At 43.4% G+C, this 18,054-nt stretch overlaps 1 protein-coding gene across 1 annotated transcript; it reads left to right on the forward strand.

Annotated features, from left to right (window-relative positions):
- Window positions 1-13,903: 13,903 nt before the first annotated feature.
- Window positions 13,904-14,463, forward strand: LOC117046338 (activated RNA polymerase II transcriptional coactivator p15-like). The gene is given in 4 exon segments (XM_033148135.1): window positions 13,904-13,930; window positions 13,933-14,054; window positions 14,056-14,249; window positions 14,251-14,463. Coding segments are annotated over 4 exon segments (375 nt in total). The 5' UTR covers window positions 13,904-13,914; the 3' UTR covers window positions 14,294-14,463.
- The last annotated feature ends 3,591 nt before the right edge of the window (window positions 14,464-18,054 follow it).

Here is an 18,054-nt window from a genome sequence, read left to right on the forward strand (position 1 = left end):
AAAATAAAGGTATGGCAAGAATTTTGTGCAGTTCTACTCATAAGGAAAGTAGCATTTCTTTTTAAGTGAAACTGGGAGCGGACGCCAGGACCTGCTGCAGCCGTCTGCATTATATTCAGTTATGGAGGGTCCCCCCTGCCCTGAAAAAAGTAAAATTAGCTTTTTAGGGGAAATGGATAGGGGAGTTGAGCAGAAAGCAGGTCACCTAATTTGCACAAGCAGAGGCAAAGCCACCATTGGTTGCAACCCATAATAGATGTGTTTGATGTTGATGATTTAAAAATCCATATAGATCTTCAGAGATTGTACGCCCCAATGGTAGAGCTGTGGGTGTCTTTATAGTCATCCTGTCTTTCCGAATTGTTGGAGGCGAAAAAGAAACACTTAAGAGTAGCTGTACTTTTATGGACAATCTCCCATTTATATCTGATTTCAACTTCAGATTGTATAAAGAATAGCTTAGGTAGGTAGGTCATTATCACTACAGCCTCGCTATTTGTTATGTTATGGAGATGGTATCTAATGGTACAGGAAGCATGCTGGCTTGTGGGGGGGGGGGTTGGTTCCTTCACTGAATGGAAAATCTTATCTGTGATCTCTGACTGAGCCGCTTGTATTCCTATAGGGGCTTCTCAGACATTTGAAACTGAAATACTCTCAGCACCACATTTCAATGAAGACAATCTGTGCTGAAGTATGTTCAGGTTTCATTTTTAATCACTTGCCAAATTATTAAGGGTGGTACCTTGACTAAGACATATTCTGCATAGGCACACTGAAATTTATGGATTCTTGATAAACTTACGTCAGCATTCAAGGCAATGAACTTTCCTACGATACTGCATTTTTTTTCTTGTTCTTTTAAAGAACCAAACAGAATGTCATGATTCTTTTTGTAGTGAAGAGGGATGGATGTGTCTGTTGCAGATTATGAAAGTGGCTTCAGGAATTTACAGGTGAAACTAGAAAAAGTAGAATATCATGGAAAAGTTCATTTATGTAAGCAATTGTTTTCATTAGCTACTGGAGTTTAATATATGAGAGAGACTCATGACATGCAAAGCGAGATATGTCAAGCCTTTGTTATAATTGTGATGATTATGACGTACAGCTGATGAAAACCCCAAAGTTGAGATTGTTAATTTGGGGTTCGCATCAGCTGTACGCCACAATCATCACAATTATAACAAATAAAGGCTTGACATATCTCACTTTGCATGTCCTGAATCTATCTCATATATTAGTTTCACCTTTTAAGTTGAGTTACTGAAAGAAATGAACCTTTCCACGATATTCTGATTTTTTGAGTTTCACCTGTATACTTGGAGGCAGAAGTGAAACTCAGTTGAGCAGGTGTTTCAGTTACTTAGTTTCATGCATTTTCTAGGTTGCTTTTAGAGTATGAAAGGGCTTTGTAATCTGTCTGGTCATTCATCGTTCATAAACCCTCAAGGTAAGTCAAACAGTTCCACTATAAAGTTGCAAATTATAGGCTGATGGTATTACTCAGGCTGTGCCATTCCTGTACACACTTACCTGGTAGTAAGTTCCATGGGACTCAAGTCAGACTTATTTTTGAGTAGACACGAGTAAGGCTGTGCTCTCAAATGGGTTTGTGGCCAAGCAGGAGTTGAATTCAGTCTGACATGCTTTCTGCTATAATACTTGTTATTGAGCATAATTGTGTGTCAGGGGGTATTGCTTTGGGACAATATTGGGTAAAAGTTATGCAATGTGCCATGAACCAGGAGGAAAATTGTTTCTACTAATTTGTACACGGATACATCACTTTCTCCAAGGAACTCAGAACAGCTTTTCTTATAGTTCCCAAATGCACCCGTATCTAGGGATGCATGAGGAATTTGGGTGTTGCAGTTTCCAACACAAACTGACCTAATCTGCCCCTCCTGGACTACTGTGTAGATTGAGATGTAGCTATCTACTGGATTTCACACTTGGAAAACATCAGTAAAATACAATTATAAATATATTTCTAAAGATTTTTTGTGAAGTTCAGAGATGGATATTTTGAGAGAAATGTGCATTTAAAGGCAAAGTTATATTTTAAATCAGGGTGGTCCAACATCTTGCCCAATAGTCGCATGCGGCCCTCAATGCATTTTTGGGTGGCTCTCAGCAACATTAGACACCCCTGCCCACAGATCTTGTGCTGCTTTCCCAAAGCCACGTAAGCGAGGTGCTGGGCTTTGGGAAGGAGGTGTGAGGGTTCTGCCAGTGTCCTGGAGTCCTCCCACCTCCTTTCTAAAGCCTAGTTAAGACTCTCCCACCTTTGGGAAGGAGGTAGGAGGGCCCTAGGACTCTGCTAGAGCCTCACACTTCCTTCCCAAAGCCCGGCATCTTGCTTAGCCAGCTTTGGGAAGGTAGCGTGAGGGGCAAGTTCTGGCCTCACTCCCTGCGCCTGCGCAACAAGGCCGTGTGCAGCCTGTGGGTTCTGTGTTGAAATTCTCTTGCAGCTCACCTGGTACAAAAAGTTGGGCTTTCTCTATTGTAGATCATGGGAGTCTGCATCCAAGTGGCTTCCAGGGTCAGCCTCCTTTATTTCGGCAGTACAACTGCGTTAATGCAATTTAGGATTAGTCTCCCAAGTTATCTATAGGCACTACTAGATGTTTGATTTCATAGACTGGATTCCCAGCATTGTGTTTGTCTCCGGGGTTGAGAATGGAGTCAGGCAGAAGTGTTTGGCAAGGCAGTGCTTTGCCCATCCACTGCCACCACTTCTCCTCTGTAACATTTTCTAACCACAATTTTGGGAATCGCTCCTTGCTCTTTTTCACTTAATCAGGAAATCCAATATTGGGGCTGGGTGAAGGGGAAGAGATTGCAGAGTTAAGGAGGTGGGAAGGATTAAGCACACCTCCTACCTGCTGCTTGTCCTTTGCAAATGGGATTCCAGATTGCCTGTCGGAAGCAAACATGGGCTTAGGAATCCTGTGTTTGCTACCTAATGTTTAGCTCCAACCTAAGCAAGCTTAATTTTAGGTGCCAGATAAAATAAATCTATCTAAACAACATTCAATTTCAATACCATTTTATTTTTAACAGAACAGCTTTTCCTTTTGTTTAATTGAATGAAATGCCATTCACTGATTTGGAAAGTTATGTGTAAGTTGCTTTTGACTAACATCAAGCTTAGTGTCTGTCTCAGCAAATTATAGATTCAGGTAGGTAGCCGTGTTGGGTCAAAATATATATAAAAATAAAAAATTGTCCAGTAGCACCTTATAGACCAACTAAGTTTTTCCGGTATAAGCTTTCGCGTGCATGCACACAAAAACTTATACCAAGAACAAATTTAGTTGGTCTCTAAGGTGCTACTAGACAATTTTTTATTATTTATCAAATTATGACCAGTTTAAATGCTTCTTTGTCATACAGTTAACTTACAAGGAAGCATTCCCACCATTCAGACATTGACAAAGATGTGTCGTAAGTAATAAGGGACATTTGAAATAGCCCTTAGCCCTGTTTGGGTCAACCAAATGTCCATGAGTCATAACAAGAAACCTACAGCTGATCTCTACTCGTATTGGAAAAGGAGCAGTAAATTCTTGGGTTTTTTACTGCAATTTCTTGATGCATATTGAGTAAGATTTCAAAGGAAAGTTGCTAAATTTGTAAAGACACATTTTCTCTTCTAAACAACTGTATATGTGACCACGATATAATTCGTGCAGCAATTTTCGAAGGAAATACCTTTTGCCCACATAGGCAGGAAATGCTTTTTTTCTAAGCCCATCAGAGCTGGAGTAAGACATGCTGTGCCCTAGGCTATGTCAAAGTGAGGAGGCTGCATAGTTTTAGCAAAAAGGAAAAAAAAAGTGCCATTAGTTTAACAGAAAAGCCAATGCAAATAGAAATAATAAAGTGTTGTATAGTGGTACCTCGGGTTACATACGCTTCAGGTTACATACTCTGCTAACCCAGAAATAACGCTTCAGGTTAAGAACTTTGCTTCAGGATAAGAACAGAAATCGTGCTCTGGTGGCGCAGCAGCAGCGGGAGGCCCCATTAGCTAAAGTGGTGTTTCAGGTTAAGAACAGTTTCAGGTTAAGAACGGACCTCCGGAACAGAGGTACCACTGTAGTTGGATATAGACCAGTACAGAGGGGAGGATGTAAGCGAAAACTAAGAATCTAAATAAAATGTATATCTTGCAATAAGTTTATTTTTTAACCAATTGTGTAAAACTTGAAATGTAGACTTTTTAAATTAGAAGCCCCTCATAATCTGAGGCCCTAAACTGTGGTTTACTTAACTTGTGCATAAATCTAACCTTGATACCTATTGGTGTACTTGGACACAGTAGCAGATGGGATATGCCATCTATATGTCACTTGCTCTAGACTAAAGTATTCTGTAGCAAAAAAAAAACTTGTGGACTGTATTTGGAACAGCAGCTATAAACCTGTATAATCTGAGGAGAAAGGAACAGACAAGTTTTGTCTTTCTCCTATCAGGCCTTGAATATATCAAGTGGACATTAGACCAAACATACAGAGTAAAAACTTCCTTAGAACTGCACAGGCAATCAGGGTATGTGCTACCTCAGCAAAGAACATGCTACTCTGCCTGGTTGCTCAGCAACATATCCACCACCCCTCCTGTCTAGTTGACTTTAAGACTAATAAAATAAACCCTTAAATTACAAACTGAATGACCTCTGCTTTTGTACTTCCAACAGTTTGACAAACCTTTTTTTTTCTGGTAGAGTAAATGCTTAAGTAATGGGCTTTTAAAATGTGTAGGTGCAATGATAAGAACTGCTGGATTTCTCCTTGCTATGCAACTGTTGATGAAGTCACAGGAGACAGTAGAGAAAATTTGCAATTTTTTTGAAATGAATATATCTGCTGAAGGGCGCAGCAGTTAAGCCTGATTATTTAAATGTTAAGGAACTGGTGCAGTGTAGTGTCCAAGAGACTAAGCTACAAATCCAAAAGTCCTTGGTTCAAGTCCCGCCTGAGACATCACCATATTTTTTCCGTGTATAAGACGCCCCCCCTAATATAAGACGCCCCCTACTTTTGGGGACTCCAAATTAAGAAAACACCCCTCAGCACTACCCATGTATAAGACGAGCCCCAATTTTAAACCTATTTTTTTTGGTTAAAAAAAACAACAACCCTAGTCTTATACACAGAAAAAATACGGTAATTCATTGGTGGTTACACACTCTCAGCCTTATGAGGATAATATTGCTGTCGTCTTGCCTTATGGGGGGGTTGTTAGGATTGCAATGAGGCAATGTGTGCGAAATGCTTTCAGTGCTTGAAAACACTGTATTAAGAATCACAGTGTTGTTAAACTAAGGAGAGGCCAGTATACTTTGATCTGTAGGATCCAATAATGCTCAGTTAGCTGTATCTGGAATGAAACTCTCCATGGCTTCTCCCTGATTTTAAATAAGAAAGGAACACGGAAAGGAAGTCACTTGGAAATATTGCTTCTGGTATAATTAGCCTATTGGTGGATATGAACTCTGCCGTGTAGACTAATAATGCACATTTGAAATGAGAGCGCTAGGTATATATTTTGGATGCTAATTTTGTGTGGCTGTAACCTCTGATAACACTTTTGCAGGCAGCACTTTAGAGATTTAATCCCCAAAGGGCCAACTAGCAATGTTGAGGGCAGGTAGTTGAAAAACTGCCTGGCCAGTATTAGTGACAGGTGGAAGATTAATGCCTTCATTAATGCCCACGAGTTAAGTTTCATATTTTGCGATATAAGGCCGCTGCTGGGATGTATTAATACAGCTACTGTAGAAACATCTGAGTGGATTGAGAAAAGTTGTTTAACCAGGGCTTGGGTGCCCTTTTAAGCTCGGGGCATCATTATTTGCAAGTGTGTTGTAATCTGCCAGTAACAATCTCAGTGAAGAGTAATCATGAAGTAGTTCACTCTTGGCCCCTGCAAATCTTCCTCATGTAAGCCATGCTGATGATATAATGAAGAAACAGGCACTGTTAAGGATTGGGAATGCTGAGACTGGTACAGGAGGTGGCTGGCTGCAGTGGTTCCTTGCTTCCCTTAACAAGGCTGCCCGCCCCTTCTGTTTGTAGTATGATCACTTGCCCTCAGGCAATTCAGAGGTGAACCTTCTTGCTTACCCTCTTCCTCTGCTTGCCTCAGTCTGTCTGGCCACACAGGAGAGACATAAACAAATACAGTCATACCTCATGTTACGGATGCTTCAGGTTACGTGTTTTCAGGTTGCAGACCGTGGGAAACCCGAATGTACTTCCGGGTTTCACCGCTCGCGCATGCGCAGAAGCGCCAAATCGCACTGGGGCCTGTGCAGATGCGGCGCTTCAGGATGCGGACGCTGCAGGTTGCGGATGTGCCTCCGTCACGGATTACGTCCGCAACCCAAGGTTCCACTGTATGGTCTTCATGGAAGGGGAGCCACTGAAATCGATGAGACTTGAGATGTTCATCACTTTCAGCAGGGTCTTCTCTAAATATGACCAGGTCTAGGCCCTACTCAGTGTGCTTCTGTCACTGTTCCCTAGTTAACCCAGAACCATTGTAGATAACCCCTACTACTGTCTGTTTTCTTTTTCTGGTCTGGGTACCATTCCACTCTATTGCAGGAGTATTATTTATATTATAGGCCATAATCTGGCAGAGAGTCTGGCATGCTTAAACAGATTGGAATCGGTGGTCTGAGAAGTATGCCTCCGTGCTACACCATAGCTGTTATCTGGACTTTTTGCATGTAGCCCATCGGCTGGACATCTCTGGAATAGTGGAAAATAAAAGGTCACAGCTGAGAGAACATAGATACCTATGTGTCAGAGTGCAGCCACTGTGCACTGTAGATTATATAAAGGGAAGAAAACATTCCTGCAAGACATTGGCAAATTAATGGTGAGTATGCTTTTAAAGTTGAATGAACTAAATGAACGTTTCAACTCCTTAAAGGCAGTGTGTGTGTGTGTGTGTGTGTGTGTACTTACATATGTTTTCCTGGCTTTTAGCAGATACCCTTCACTGCCATTTCTATTAGCATTCTGCTTCTGTAGCTATTTACACTAATCTTACCAAGCTTATCAACCAACCAAGTGTCTCTGGTCCAGATGCATTATCATCTGCCTGAAGGAAGCCCAATGCTTAGCTCTGTCTGTTTTCAGTTTAGCCTGTCTGAACTTTTTGTTATTTATGTGGCTAATCCTGTGAATGCTAAGATTTTCTGGCATGCTCTAGTAGCTGGAGGCAGCAGCTCCTGAGTTCTAATCCCAGGCTCTGCCGCTAACACTATAAGCTTCTGCCATTGTAACAGTTTGCAGAGGGATAGTTGTTAGTTACAGCAAGGACAACAGTGTCTTGTGGCACCTGGAAGACTTAATAATTTCTTACCGCAGAAGCTTTGGTGAAGTGGTCTGTTGTCCAGGAGAACATATACCACAATACATTTGTTAGTGAGATATCCAACAAATTACTTATGCACAAGAAATTACACTTGAACATTGGATTATCCTCTCCCTGTGGACCTGCCCCCCACCAACACCCCCCTAAAAATCTACCCTGGAGGGTTGAGGAAAACCCATAACAGATTTAGGAGGGGGCAAGGGGAAAGGAGGAGGCGGGGAAATTCAGTTGCACAGCCAAAAGTCCTTATCCTAGTGGAAGCATTTCATTGGATGTTGCTCATGACCCCTTGTTGTTGTTGTTTAGTCGTTTAGTCGTGTCTGACTTTGTGACTCCATGGACCAGAACACGCCAGGCACTCCTGTCTTCCACTGCCTCCAGCAGTTTGGTCAAACTCATGTTAGTAGCTTCGAGAACACTGTCCAACCATCTCATCCTCTGTCGTCCCCTTCTCCTTTTACCCTCCATCTTTTCCAGGGAGTCTTCTCTTCTCATGAGGTGGCCAAAGTATTGGTGCCTCAGCTTCAGGATCTATCCTTCCAGTGAGCACTCAGGACTGATTTCCTTAAGAATGGATAGGTTTGATCATCTTGCAGTCAATGGGACTCAAGAGTCTCCTCCAGCACCATAATTCAAAAGCATCACGACCCTTAGCTGTTTTTATTATGACATCCTAGATCAGAGGAATCTTTGGCCCTCCAGATGTTGCTGAACTACAACTCCCACCAACCCATGCCATTGGCCATGTACTATCCAGGCAAGCAAGAGGTGTTATCATAGCTCAAGTGCATATTCCAGTCAGGCAAAAGCAGTTGAGAAGCATGTAGAGCAGGATCATTGGAGGATGTGGCCAGAGGAGGGGCTAAAGAGAGTCTAAAGAGCTGGATAAGAAGGCCTGGAGGGCCACTTTTGGGCCCCGGAACTGAGACTCCCCACTCCTGTCGAAGTAGGTCCAAGAATTGAGACAGAAATTGGCTTGCTTGGGGCAATTTCTATACTTAAAATGATTGGTTGGTTTTTTTAAAAAAAATTATAACAAATTTTATTTCACTGTAAGCAAAATAAACTAAATGGTCGATCAGGTTTCATATATGACCACCCAACGGAGAGCATGTGTACAAAATATTATCCAAAATGCTATCTTGGACCACTGAGATACAAAGCTTTTGATCAAATACGAAACATAGAAGAAGAACAGTGTCATGCATCCATGCAGTGTGGTATGATAGCCTTTCCAATAACCAAGCTTTCCCAGAACAGGTAAGTGGTGTGGGTTCCCCCCCCCCCCATCCCTCAAATGGTATTGAGATTAAGTTGACAATGGGTTTTCTTAATGTTTCACAGGTAAAAAGGATATGAAACATAAGAGGAGAAGCAATATTGTCAAGCTGAGATTGTAGCTAAATTAGGCAGGAGGCTTGTTCATGTTCTAAGAAATCAAACCAGACAGAAGTAAATTTGTCTTTCTTATTTTGTCCCTTGGATATCTTTAATTTATTTGTCAGTCTTTTCCAGACCAGTTTGTACCAGTTAGTTATCGTCGTGCTTGCAAGGCCTTCCTAATGTCTAGTGGTCGTGTGTCTAGCTCCTCGTAGGTTTTCTGTTGTGTAAATCTGAGTTGTTATTCAGGAATATATTCAGTAAGGGGAATTCTGGGGTGACAACCACTGGTTGGTCCATTATGTTGCTGAGGGAATATTGATCTCCAAGAAATTTGTACCACAGGACGCTCCCACCAGAAGCGTAGATAGGACCATTGCAAGCTTTCTGAGTGTCAAAATCTTTAAAATTCTAAATTTGTGGGTTTGATCGATAAAAGATGACTGGGCCTATACTTTAGGTATCACTTAAATGAGTCTGCAGGAAGGGGACCTGATGCTTTGATTCTAACATCCTTTTCACGTTCCTGCGAAATCCTAAGCATCCTCTCAAATGTCCAAGGTGATGTTTGCCTCCTGTCTGACAGGAACTGGGGGGACATCACTTTTCAATTTACACCTCTCCTCTTCTGATCTTCAGGAATGACAACTGTTAAGCACCGGTCTCCAGCTAAGGCCAAACACAACACTTCTCTCTCTCTCTCTCTCTCTCTCTCTCTCTCTCTCTCTCTCTCTCTCTCTCTCTCTCTCTCTCTCTCTGCCTTTTGCCTGAATATCTGTTTTCCTTTGAGGTGGTTTCAGGTGTTCTTTGTCTCCTCTTGCTCTGCAGACAGGAGTCCCGTGCTGGCTGCACATCAGCTGAAGAGATGTGCTTTAAAACTCTGTGCAACTGGGATGCACACCCCGGTCTCACCACCATTTTACAACCTTGTGTCTTCAGATAACTCTGCTTTAGTCTCTTGGGAAAATTCAGTAGCGTACCTGTGGAATATCTTTAAATGTTTTGTCACTGCTACATCTCTGCCTCCCCCCCCCCAAATCTCTGCCTTGTTCTAAGGAAGGGAAAGAGGCCCTTTGTCAAAACGAGGCAGTCTGGGAAATCTGGCTTGCACCAGCACTGCTGTTCTGAAGCGACGAGACATTCTCTCTCATCATTATATTAAATCATTGTTTGGAAGTTAATGTAGACTTCTAGGCAATTTTTAAACTTGAGTTTCTAGTCACCCTGGAAAAGTGGCAGTGGAGACGTCACTCTTCCGGGCCAATTCTCCTCGAATGCCTTGCTCTGAGGAAGGACCCCCTTCTGGTGGTGGCAGTGATTTATTCAAGGAGGGAATGTTTCTCAGCCCCCTCAAGGTCTTAAGAATGGTGTAGGCATGCAATAAAAACAAGGGCAATTGTCACCAAGGGAGATGACAGCCACCCCACCCCCCCAGTCATCCCCTCAAGCTGTTGCCCTTGGCCCTAACTTTTTCCTTACTTTAAAAAAAATCACCACATGCCACAGATATCTGTTATACATGATGGGCAAAGTCCAGTGCAGAGTGTAACAAATTTAACCCGCTGGAGTCTGGTGGGAGCTTCACAGATCTCTCCCCCCCCCCAATTTATTTGACAGAATATGTGTACTGCTTGATTGTACATAAAAGCTCTAAGCAGTTTACAAAAGGGGGGAAATGGGCCCAAAATATTGCATGCAGGATTCCTGGTGGATAGAAGTTTAACATTTGAGCCGTTAAGATCTCAGTGATCAGCAGGGATGTAAGGAATCAGGCGATCCTTAAGTTGTATCCTAAACGCAAGGTGTTAAGGTCCCTGCAAATTAATACAAGAAATGTGAATTTTGCCAGTCACTATGGACACCCCCCCCCCGCAAGCTTTAAAACCACAAGCCTGTAATGACTTCTGCTATCCTTCCTTCCCACAAACACCATTTCTTATTACGTACCTGTATAAAGTCTTTCCATCCATTGTCTGGGTGTAGCAAAATATTCCGTTTGTATTTGGAATGCTTTGTGGCCTGTCCCTTTGCCACTGTTTACCTTTCCTTTCAGGTGTATGTAATGCAACCGCCATGCAGAGCCTAAAAATAAATAGAAGTCTAGACGGAAGTATAAAACCACAAGGACAGGTATTCCCGGCTTTGTGCCGGGAAGGTGATGAGTCAAGTTTGCTGGGGGGTGGGGTGGGGAATTATGGGCAGATAACAATGAGAGAGAAGTGCCTGGTGTTTTGATTTCTAACATGAGTGATAAAAGAAGCAGTGGGGTTGTAAGGACACCTGCTCAGACTTTAAACGTCTGATATTAACATATGAATATTAAAAATTTCCCCGCTACCTTTTAGGGACTACAGTCAGATCCAAAAGAGCTCAGGTTCTCCATTTACACCCCCAAAGTGGGGTTATTGCATGCTTATCAGAACTGAATATTTGGGAGAGCCCTAGTACAGTGTTTTTCAACCACTGTTCCGTGGCACACTAGTGTGCCGCGAGATGTTGCCTGGTGTGCCGTGGGAAAAATTGAAAAATTCAAGAGAATTACTTTATATATAGTCAATATAGGCACAGAGTTAAATTTTTTAACATTTTCTAATGGTGGTGTGCCTCGTGATTTTTTTCATGAAACAAGTGTGCCTTTGCCCAGAAAAGGTTGAAAAACACTGCCCTAGTACAAAAAAACTAACAAAACAGTTACATCAGGAGAAGGGGTTGGGCTGGGGGAAGACTTTTGCTGCAGACTGGTGGAGTTTTGTAACAGGCCATTCTGTAGTTTCCGTCTTTCAGAACTTATGACTTTTCTAATTGATGCACTTACCTGAACTCACCTTTTATGTGAAATCTTTTACAATGGCATCAATCGTCCTTTTTTCCTTGCTGCCACCTGTAAAAGAAATATGCATGCTTAAATCTTTGACTTCGCTCTTGTCTCTACATCTTGTTTTTCTTTACTAACTGAAAAATCTCAATTAATGCATTTTCAAAAAAAGGATAAAACAACAACCACACACTGGGAATTGAAATCCTAATGCTATCATTTTTCCACTGACTTTTTTTGTTTTTAAAGGCTTTTAATACTAAACCAGGCTGTCAAATGTCAGGGGCAACTTGTCCCAGGGCTTTGAAAATTGCCTAATAAAAAAAGAAAAAGAAAAAGTGAAACAGCATGCAGAAAGCCTTACTCATCTTGCACAATCATACAACATTATAATTTCATTGGTCTGCTTTTAGAAATGGTCAAATCAGCCCAGGTATCACACGTGCCAAATTAGTTCCCTATTAAATATCTTGTGTGTACATGTCCTCTAGGGAACTGTGGCTTATTTCCCTTCCCCTGAATCATGATGTAGCTACGTATGCAGAGAAGAATGCACTGAAGCCGTTTCCAGCAGTGCTTTAGGATCATTTCTAAGGTGGTGTCTCCTCTTTCCCTTACACTTTGTAAAATTAACTTTGAGCCACACAGTGACCTCTAGGCAGGCTTTGCATTAACAGCTATTACTCACTGTCACTTGCTGCACGGCGCACACCGAGGAAGTGTTGCATTGTCGGTTGTGAAAACTCTGTCGAAAGTCTACCCTGAAACCCAAGCACAATACAAAATGAAGTCACCTACTTGAACCCAATGCAAAGGAACATCACAAGTTACCTTTCTGCTTAAAGATGGTTAAGATTCACAGGTGTTAGTAACAGGGGCGGAGGAAGGGAGTGGAGGGGGCTGGGCAGTAGCCTACTGGGGCTGCAAGGTGCCCTCCAGAGCGGGACATGGCACGGGACTCCCTGCAGGCTCCATGCAGCATGCCGTGCCCATGGCAGCTGGCTCCGCCCATGGCAACTAGCCCCACCCCCGTGCATGGCTCATGCGATGTCCCGGGCACCCGAGCGGCTAGCTACACCACTGGTTTCTAGTGTGTTACATGCTGCTAGTGTGTTTCATGTTTGAATGGAAAAGACAGTTATATGCATAAGGTGCTGCACTGTTCTGATATATGCAATAAGGCACATAGTAGGAGCTTGTGACCATCCAGGTGTTATGGAATCCCTGGCAATCTGCCAGTATAACCAACAGTCAGGGATGATCCTTGGATTGTAGAAGAAGCACAAACCATAGTTTGCAGACATGGATGAAACAGCAAACTATGGTTTGCTGAAACCAAGGTCTTAAGGGGGTGTGGGGAAGGGGGAAGAGTATGGGTAAGGATGCCATGTGCAAGCCTGAGAATCCTCCCTGCTGAACTCAACCCCAGCATATCTGGCTACTAGTCCCACTGGTGTATACAAGAGCAAATGCTAGCAAGTAGTCCGGCAATACAACAGGTCAGGAAACATGGCCCAGATTTAATACGGTGAGCAAAATCCAAAGCTCAACGGTCAGGAAACACAGTCAAGGTTCAATACAGTCAGCCAAGTCCAAAGTCCAGCAGTCGGGTCAGGTTCCCACAGTGGTGTAGCTAACCACCTGGGTGCCTGGGGGCAGGGTAAGGCAAGGCGCCCGCAGGGTGGGGCAGGGCATGCCAGAATCCCAGTGCCCGAGCCGCATTCCACTCCGGCGCCCTGCAGGCCCGTTTTGCTTTTTTGAGTGGCATGGAGCCCGCAGGGAGTTGGCCTGCCTCCTCCACCTTAGCTGTAGTGCTGAGGGGGATGCGGCAGGCAGACACAAACACCGCACTGCCGTTTCGGGCACAGGGGAGGTACCTGAGCCACTGTGTCACTCCCAGGAGAGATGCATTGGTCGGGCAACTGCAGGCCCCACAGTGCCACCCTTGTGGTGTGACGCCCAGTGTGCCACGCCCCCACCCCCCAGCTACAACTCTGGGGTCCCACCTCTGCAACTGATCCAGGGTCAGAGATCCAGGAGTTCAGTCCTGAAAAGCACAATCCCATGGACCACCCATGCTGTAGTCCATCAACGCTGGAAGTTGAGGAGACACAGCACCTCAACTCTACTGCCCTTTTGTACTTTGCATGTTGATTGCAGCATCTGGGCTTGACGAGGCAGGTGACCCTCACCTGTTACAAGCCTGCTCCAGCGGAGGAATCACACACCCTCCTCCCAGAGCGAAAAAGCCCCACCTGGGGGGATAAAAAATGCAAGCCCAGAAGAAGGCGGGGAGAGCAGTGGGCTGGGCTCTGAGTGGAACAATGCCGAAATCAAAAGAACTTCAAGCTCATCTGCCAGTGATTCAGACAGTGAAGTTGACAAAAAGGTGAAAAGGAAAAAACAAACAGTGCCTGAAAAGCCTGTGAAAAAACAGACTGGTGGAAGCTCCAAAGTTTGCACCCTCCTCCAAGCAAAGTAGCAACAGAGATGAGAATATATTTCAGATTGGTAAAATGAGATATAGTATCAGTGTTTGTGATTTTAAAGGTAAAGTCATAATTGATATTAGAGAATACTGGATGGATCAAGAAGGTGAAATGAAACCTGGCAGAAAAGGTCTCTCTCTAAATCCAGAACAGTGGAGCCAGTTGAAGGAAGATTACTGATACGGGTATTGATGAAGCAGTAAGAAAACTGTAAAGATGAGCCATGCAGAAACTCTACTGTTACAGGTTTAAGTAGTCTTTTTACATTGGCATTTGTTTTCTAAAATATTTGTTTTCCAAGCTATTGTATATTTGGATTGCAAAACAATTTGTAAGATGAGCGCTTTTTAAAATGTGCATTAAAAGTGTATTCTGGGTGAAGTTTTTTTTTTTTTTTTAAAAGGCACACCTGGCCAGCTAGTGAGCTGAGCTGTGGATCTTTGCCTGCTTCTGCCTCCTAGAGCAGTGTTTCCCAAACTTTGGGCTCCAGCTGTTTTTGGACTACAAATCACATCATCCCTAGCTAGCAAGACCAGTGGTAAAGGATGATGGGGATTGTAGTCCAAAAACAGCTGGAGAACCAAGTTTGGGAAACACTGTCTGAGAGCATACCTCTGGCTGCTCCCTATGCCTCTGGGCCCCCTCTGGTTTCTGTGCACTGACCCCCCAATCTACTGGCTCGCCAGGATCCTGTGCCTTCTCCCTGTTGTCCTGCCAGTTCGTGATACCTGCTCATGCTGTGGTTTCATATCTGAGCCACCCCAGTATCCGAGCCATTGCTCACTGGGGTTCAACTTTGCCTGATTTCCTTTTCATTTTGTAGTGCTTCCCGTTTCTCTTTCATGAAACCACAGAAGTGCATGTAGCACTTCCCAAAGGTAGCGTTCAATCTGACAAGCAAACATTACAGTGGTCTTGGGGGGATTCTTGCAATTTGTTTCAATTACCAATGCAAAGTAGGCTACATATGGCACAGTAATGCACCATCTTGTGAAATACCTGACATAAAAGAGACTTTGTGCTGAAAATGCACAATGCCCAAGTTTTGGGTAGTGTTCTCTTGGCACACTGCCTGCATCTGAAATAGCTCCATGCATATCAAATTGCTTTCCTATTAGATTGGGGAGTACAGAGGAACTCCTGACTGAAACTGTGAGCATATCTTGATAATGGTGTTTTAATAGAGTCTGTACGGACAGTGGAAATGAGGGTTAACGATGCAACAGACTCCGAGAACAGAATTCCTGAAACACCAAGCTTGTGGATGATGGCACTGAAGCTCTGTGGCTATAGATACCTGTTTCAGGTTCGGAACGCACATGTGCCTACGTCACAATAGCATCACAATAGGAATGATCGTCTTTTTGCTGCTGCATTTCACAATTTCTCAAAACCTAAAGAGAGGAGAAACTCCATGTAACCACATTGCTTAGCACTGCTTCCTGGATCATCAGAGGTGTCTTGCCTCTGGGATCAAAAAATTCCCAGTGTGTGAGTGCAGAGCAGAAGCTGCAGGATCTTGACCTCTCTGTGCCTTAGAAGTACTTATTGTTCTGTTTTTGTATTTTTATTATAGATCTTTTTGTGATTTATGTGGAAATTGTTCAGTTTGGTTGTATATTGTTTAATATTTTACTTATTGTTTATCGACTGCTTTTGTTGTGTTGTATGTTTTGTTATGTTTGTTGTTCTGTTCTGTTGCAGTTGCATATTTTTTTTCATGTTGTAAGCAGCTTTGAGGATGGGTTGAACTTTGGAAAGGCAGCATACAAATAAAATTATGTACCGTACTTTTCTGTGTATAAGACTAGGTTATTTTACTTTAAAATAAGGTTAAAAATCTGGAGGCATCTTATACACGGATAGTGCATATGCCCATTTTCTAAATTTGGGGTCCTCCAAAGTGGGGGGGGATCTTATACATGGGGGCATCTTATGCACAGAAAAATGTGGTATATACGATGTATGTACATACATACCTGCCATACACAGCTGTGCCAGTTAGCTCAGTTGGCTAGAGTGTGGTGCTGATAACACCAAGGTCGCGGGTTTGATCCCCATATGGATGCATATTCCTGCATTGCAGGGGGTTGGACCAGATGATCCATGGCATCCCTTCCAACTCTATGATTCTATGTATGCATGTGTCTGGGCCAGACTGAAGATAGTATACACATTTGTGGTCCAGAGCCCACCTCTGGAACTGTAGTCCACAAAACTTGTGTTGAAATACATTCATTCGGCACGCCACAACACTCTTTGCTGTCTCACACTTGCACAGCCATCCCATCTGGGAACCGTTCTCCATATTGTAATGATAAATTTGATAGAAAGCTTTCTCATCATTATCCCAGAGCCTATGTGCTTTCGTTGGAATGGAAATGGTATTGCAATATAAGAAACAAAAGAAGCAATAAAAATGGAGTTTAACACCATGCAGCATCTAGCATAGAATATTGTAAAGGTAAAAAGGTAAAGTACCCCTGGAAAGTTAAGTTCAGTCAAAGGCAACTATGGGGTGCGGCGCTCATCTCGTTTTCAGGCCAAGGGAGCAGGGGTTTGTCCACAGACAGGTCATGTGACCAGCATGATGAAACCACTTCTGGAACAACGGGACACCGTGACAGAAACCAGAGCACACTGAAATGCCGTTTACCTTCCCGTTGCAGCAGTACCTATTTATCTACTTGCACTGGTGTGCTTTTGAACGGCTAGGTTGGCAGGAGCAGGAACAGAGGAGCGGCAGCTCACTCTGTCACGGGGATTCGAACCACCGACCTTCCAATCGACAAGCCCAAGAGGCTCTGTGGTTTAGATCACAGTGCCACCCATGCATTAAATCGCTACAAGCAGAAAAATTATTAAGCACACAATCCTAACCCCATCTCTGCAGGGCTGGTTGGGTTAGGATGCGGCACACTTCAGTTTCAGCCAGTTGATTCACAGCTCTGCCAAGCTCTGCCAGCTGTTCCAACAGGATACCTTATGAATAAACATTGCATTGCTAAATAATCATTCACAAAAAGTCAAGAGATGACCCTAACATGTAGGGCCATATTAAAAAGACATTATGTGCCATAGGAAAAATTCCTGTTCATGTCATTCATGAGATGCTAAAGCTCTGTGGGTTTTGAATCGTATTGTCCATCCCTTCTTCCTCAACCATTCATTAAATGTATCTGGAAGAAAGCCGCTCTTCTGAGACTGCAGTGTTTTCCTGCAAAGGAAGCTGCTCCTGGAGATGCCATCACTGGTTTCCCATTAGTCATAGCAAGGGGAAACAATAGATTTATTTGGCCTGTCAGATTTACATTTGCATCTCAACAATGCTCTCTTTTCTACCAGTTTGTGTCAGTTTGTCTAGTGGGAGGCAGGACTTGCTGTGCTCTAACCATGTGCAATGTTTGCTCATGCTCACTGTCCTTGTCTTTCTGCTCATGGTGAAAAACACATGGCTGCTTTTCCTTCTTGCAGCCAAAGTGGGTGGGACATAATACCTTTAAACTAGTGGCAGGGGTCTTCCTTTTCCTGCTGATGGCTACATTCCCTTGGAAGTAAGAAGTAAGCTGGTGGTGAGCGAGGCCAGAGGAAAAGTGGGAGGAGAACTTCTCTTTCATCTCCTCCTCTCCCTTTCTTCCTTTTCACCCAGCAGGCTGCCTGAAGGACAGATAACTTTGCCAAAGGAAAGGCCTGCAGACGGATAGCTTGCAGGGGTCTGTATCTTCATCAGCTTTCCTTGCTTGATCCATTTTGGCTTTTCCTGCAAAATCTCCCTCCCCAAATTCCTTCCAAGCTCTTATCACCAAGATGAAGTTAGACCAGGGGTCAGCAAACTTTTTCAGCAGGGGGCCGGTCCACTGTCCCTCAGACTTTGTGGGGGGACGGACTATATTTTGAAAAAAATGTATGAACGAATTCCTATGCCCCACAAATAACCCAGAGATGCATTTTAAATAAAAGGACACATTCTACTCA

Source organism: Lacerta agilis, chromosome 5 (genome assembly GCF_009819535.1).
Source record: "Lacerta agilis isolate rLacAgi1 chromosome 5, rLacAgi1.pri, whole genome shotgun sequence".
NCBI lineage: Eukaryota > Metazoa > Chordata > Lepidosauria > Squamata > Lacertidae > Lacerta > Lacerta agilis.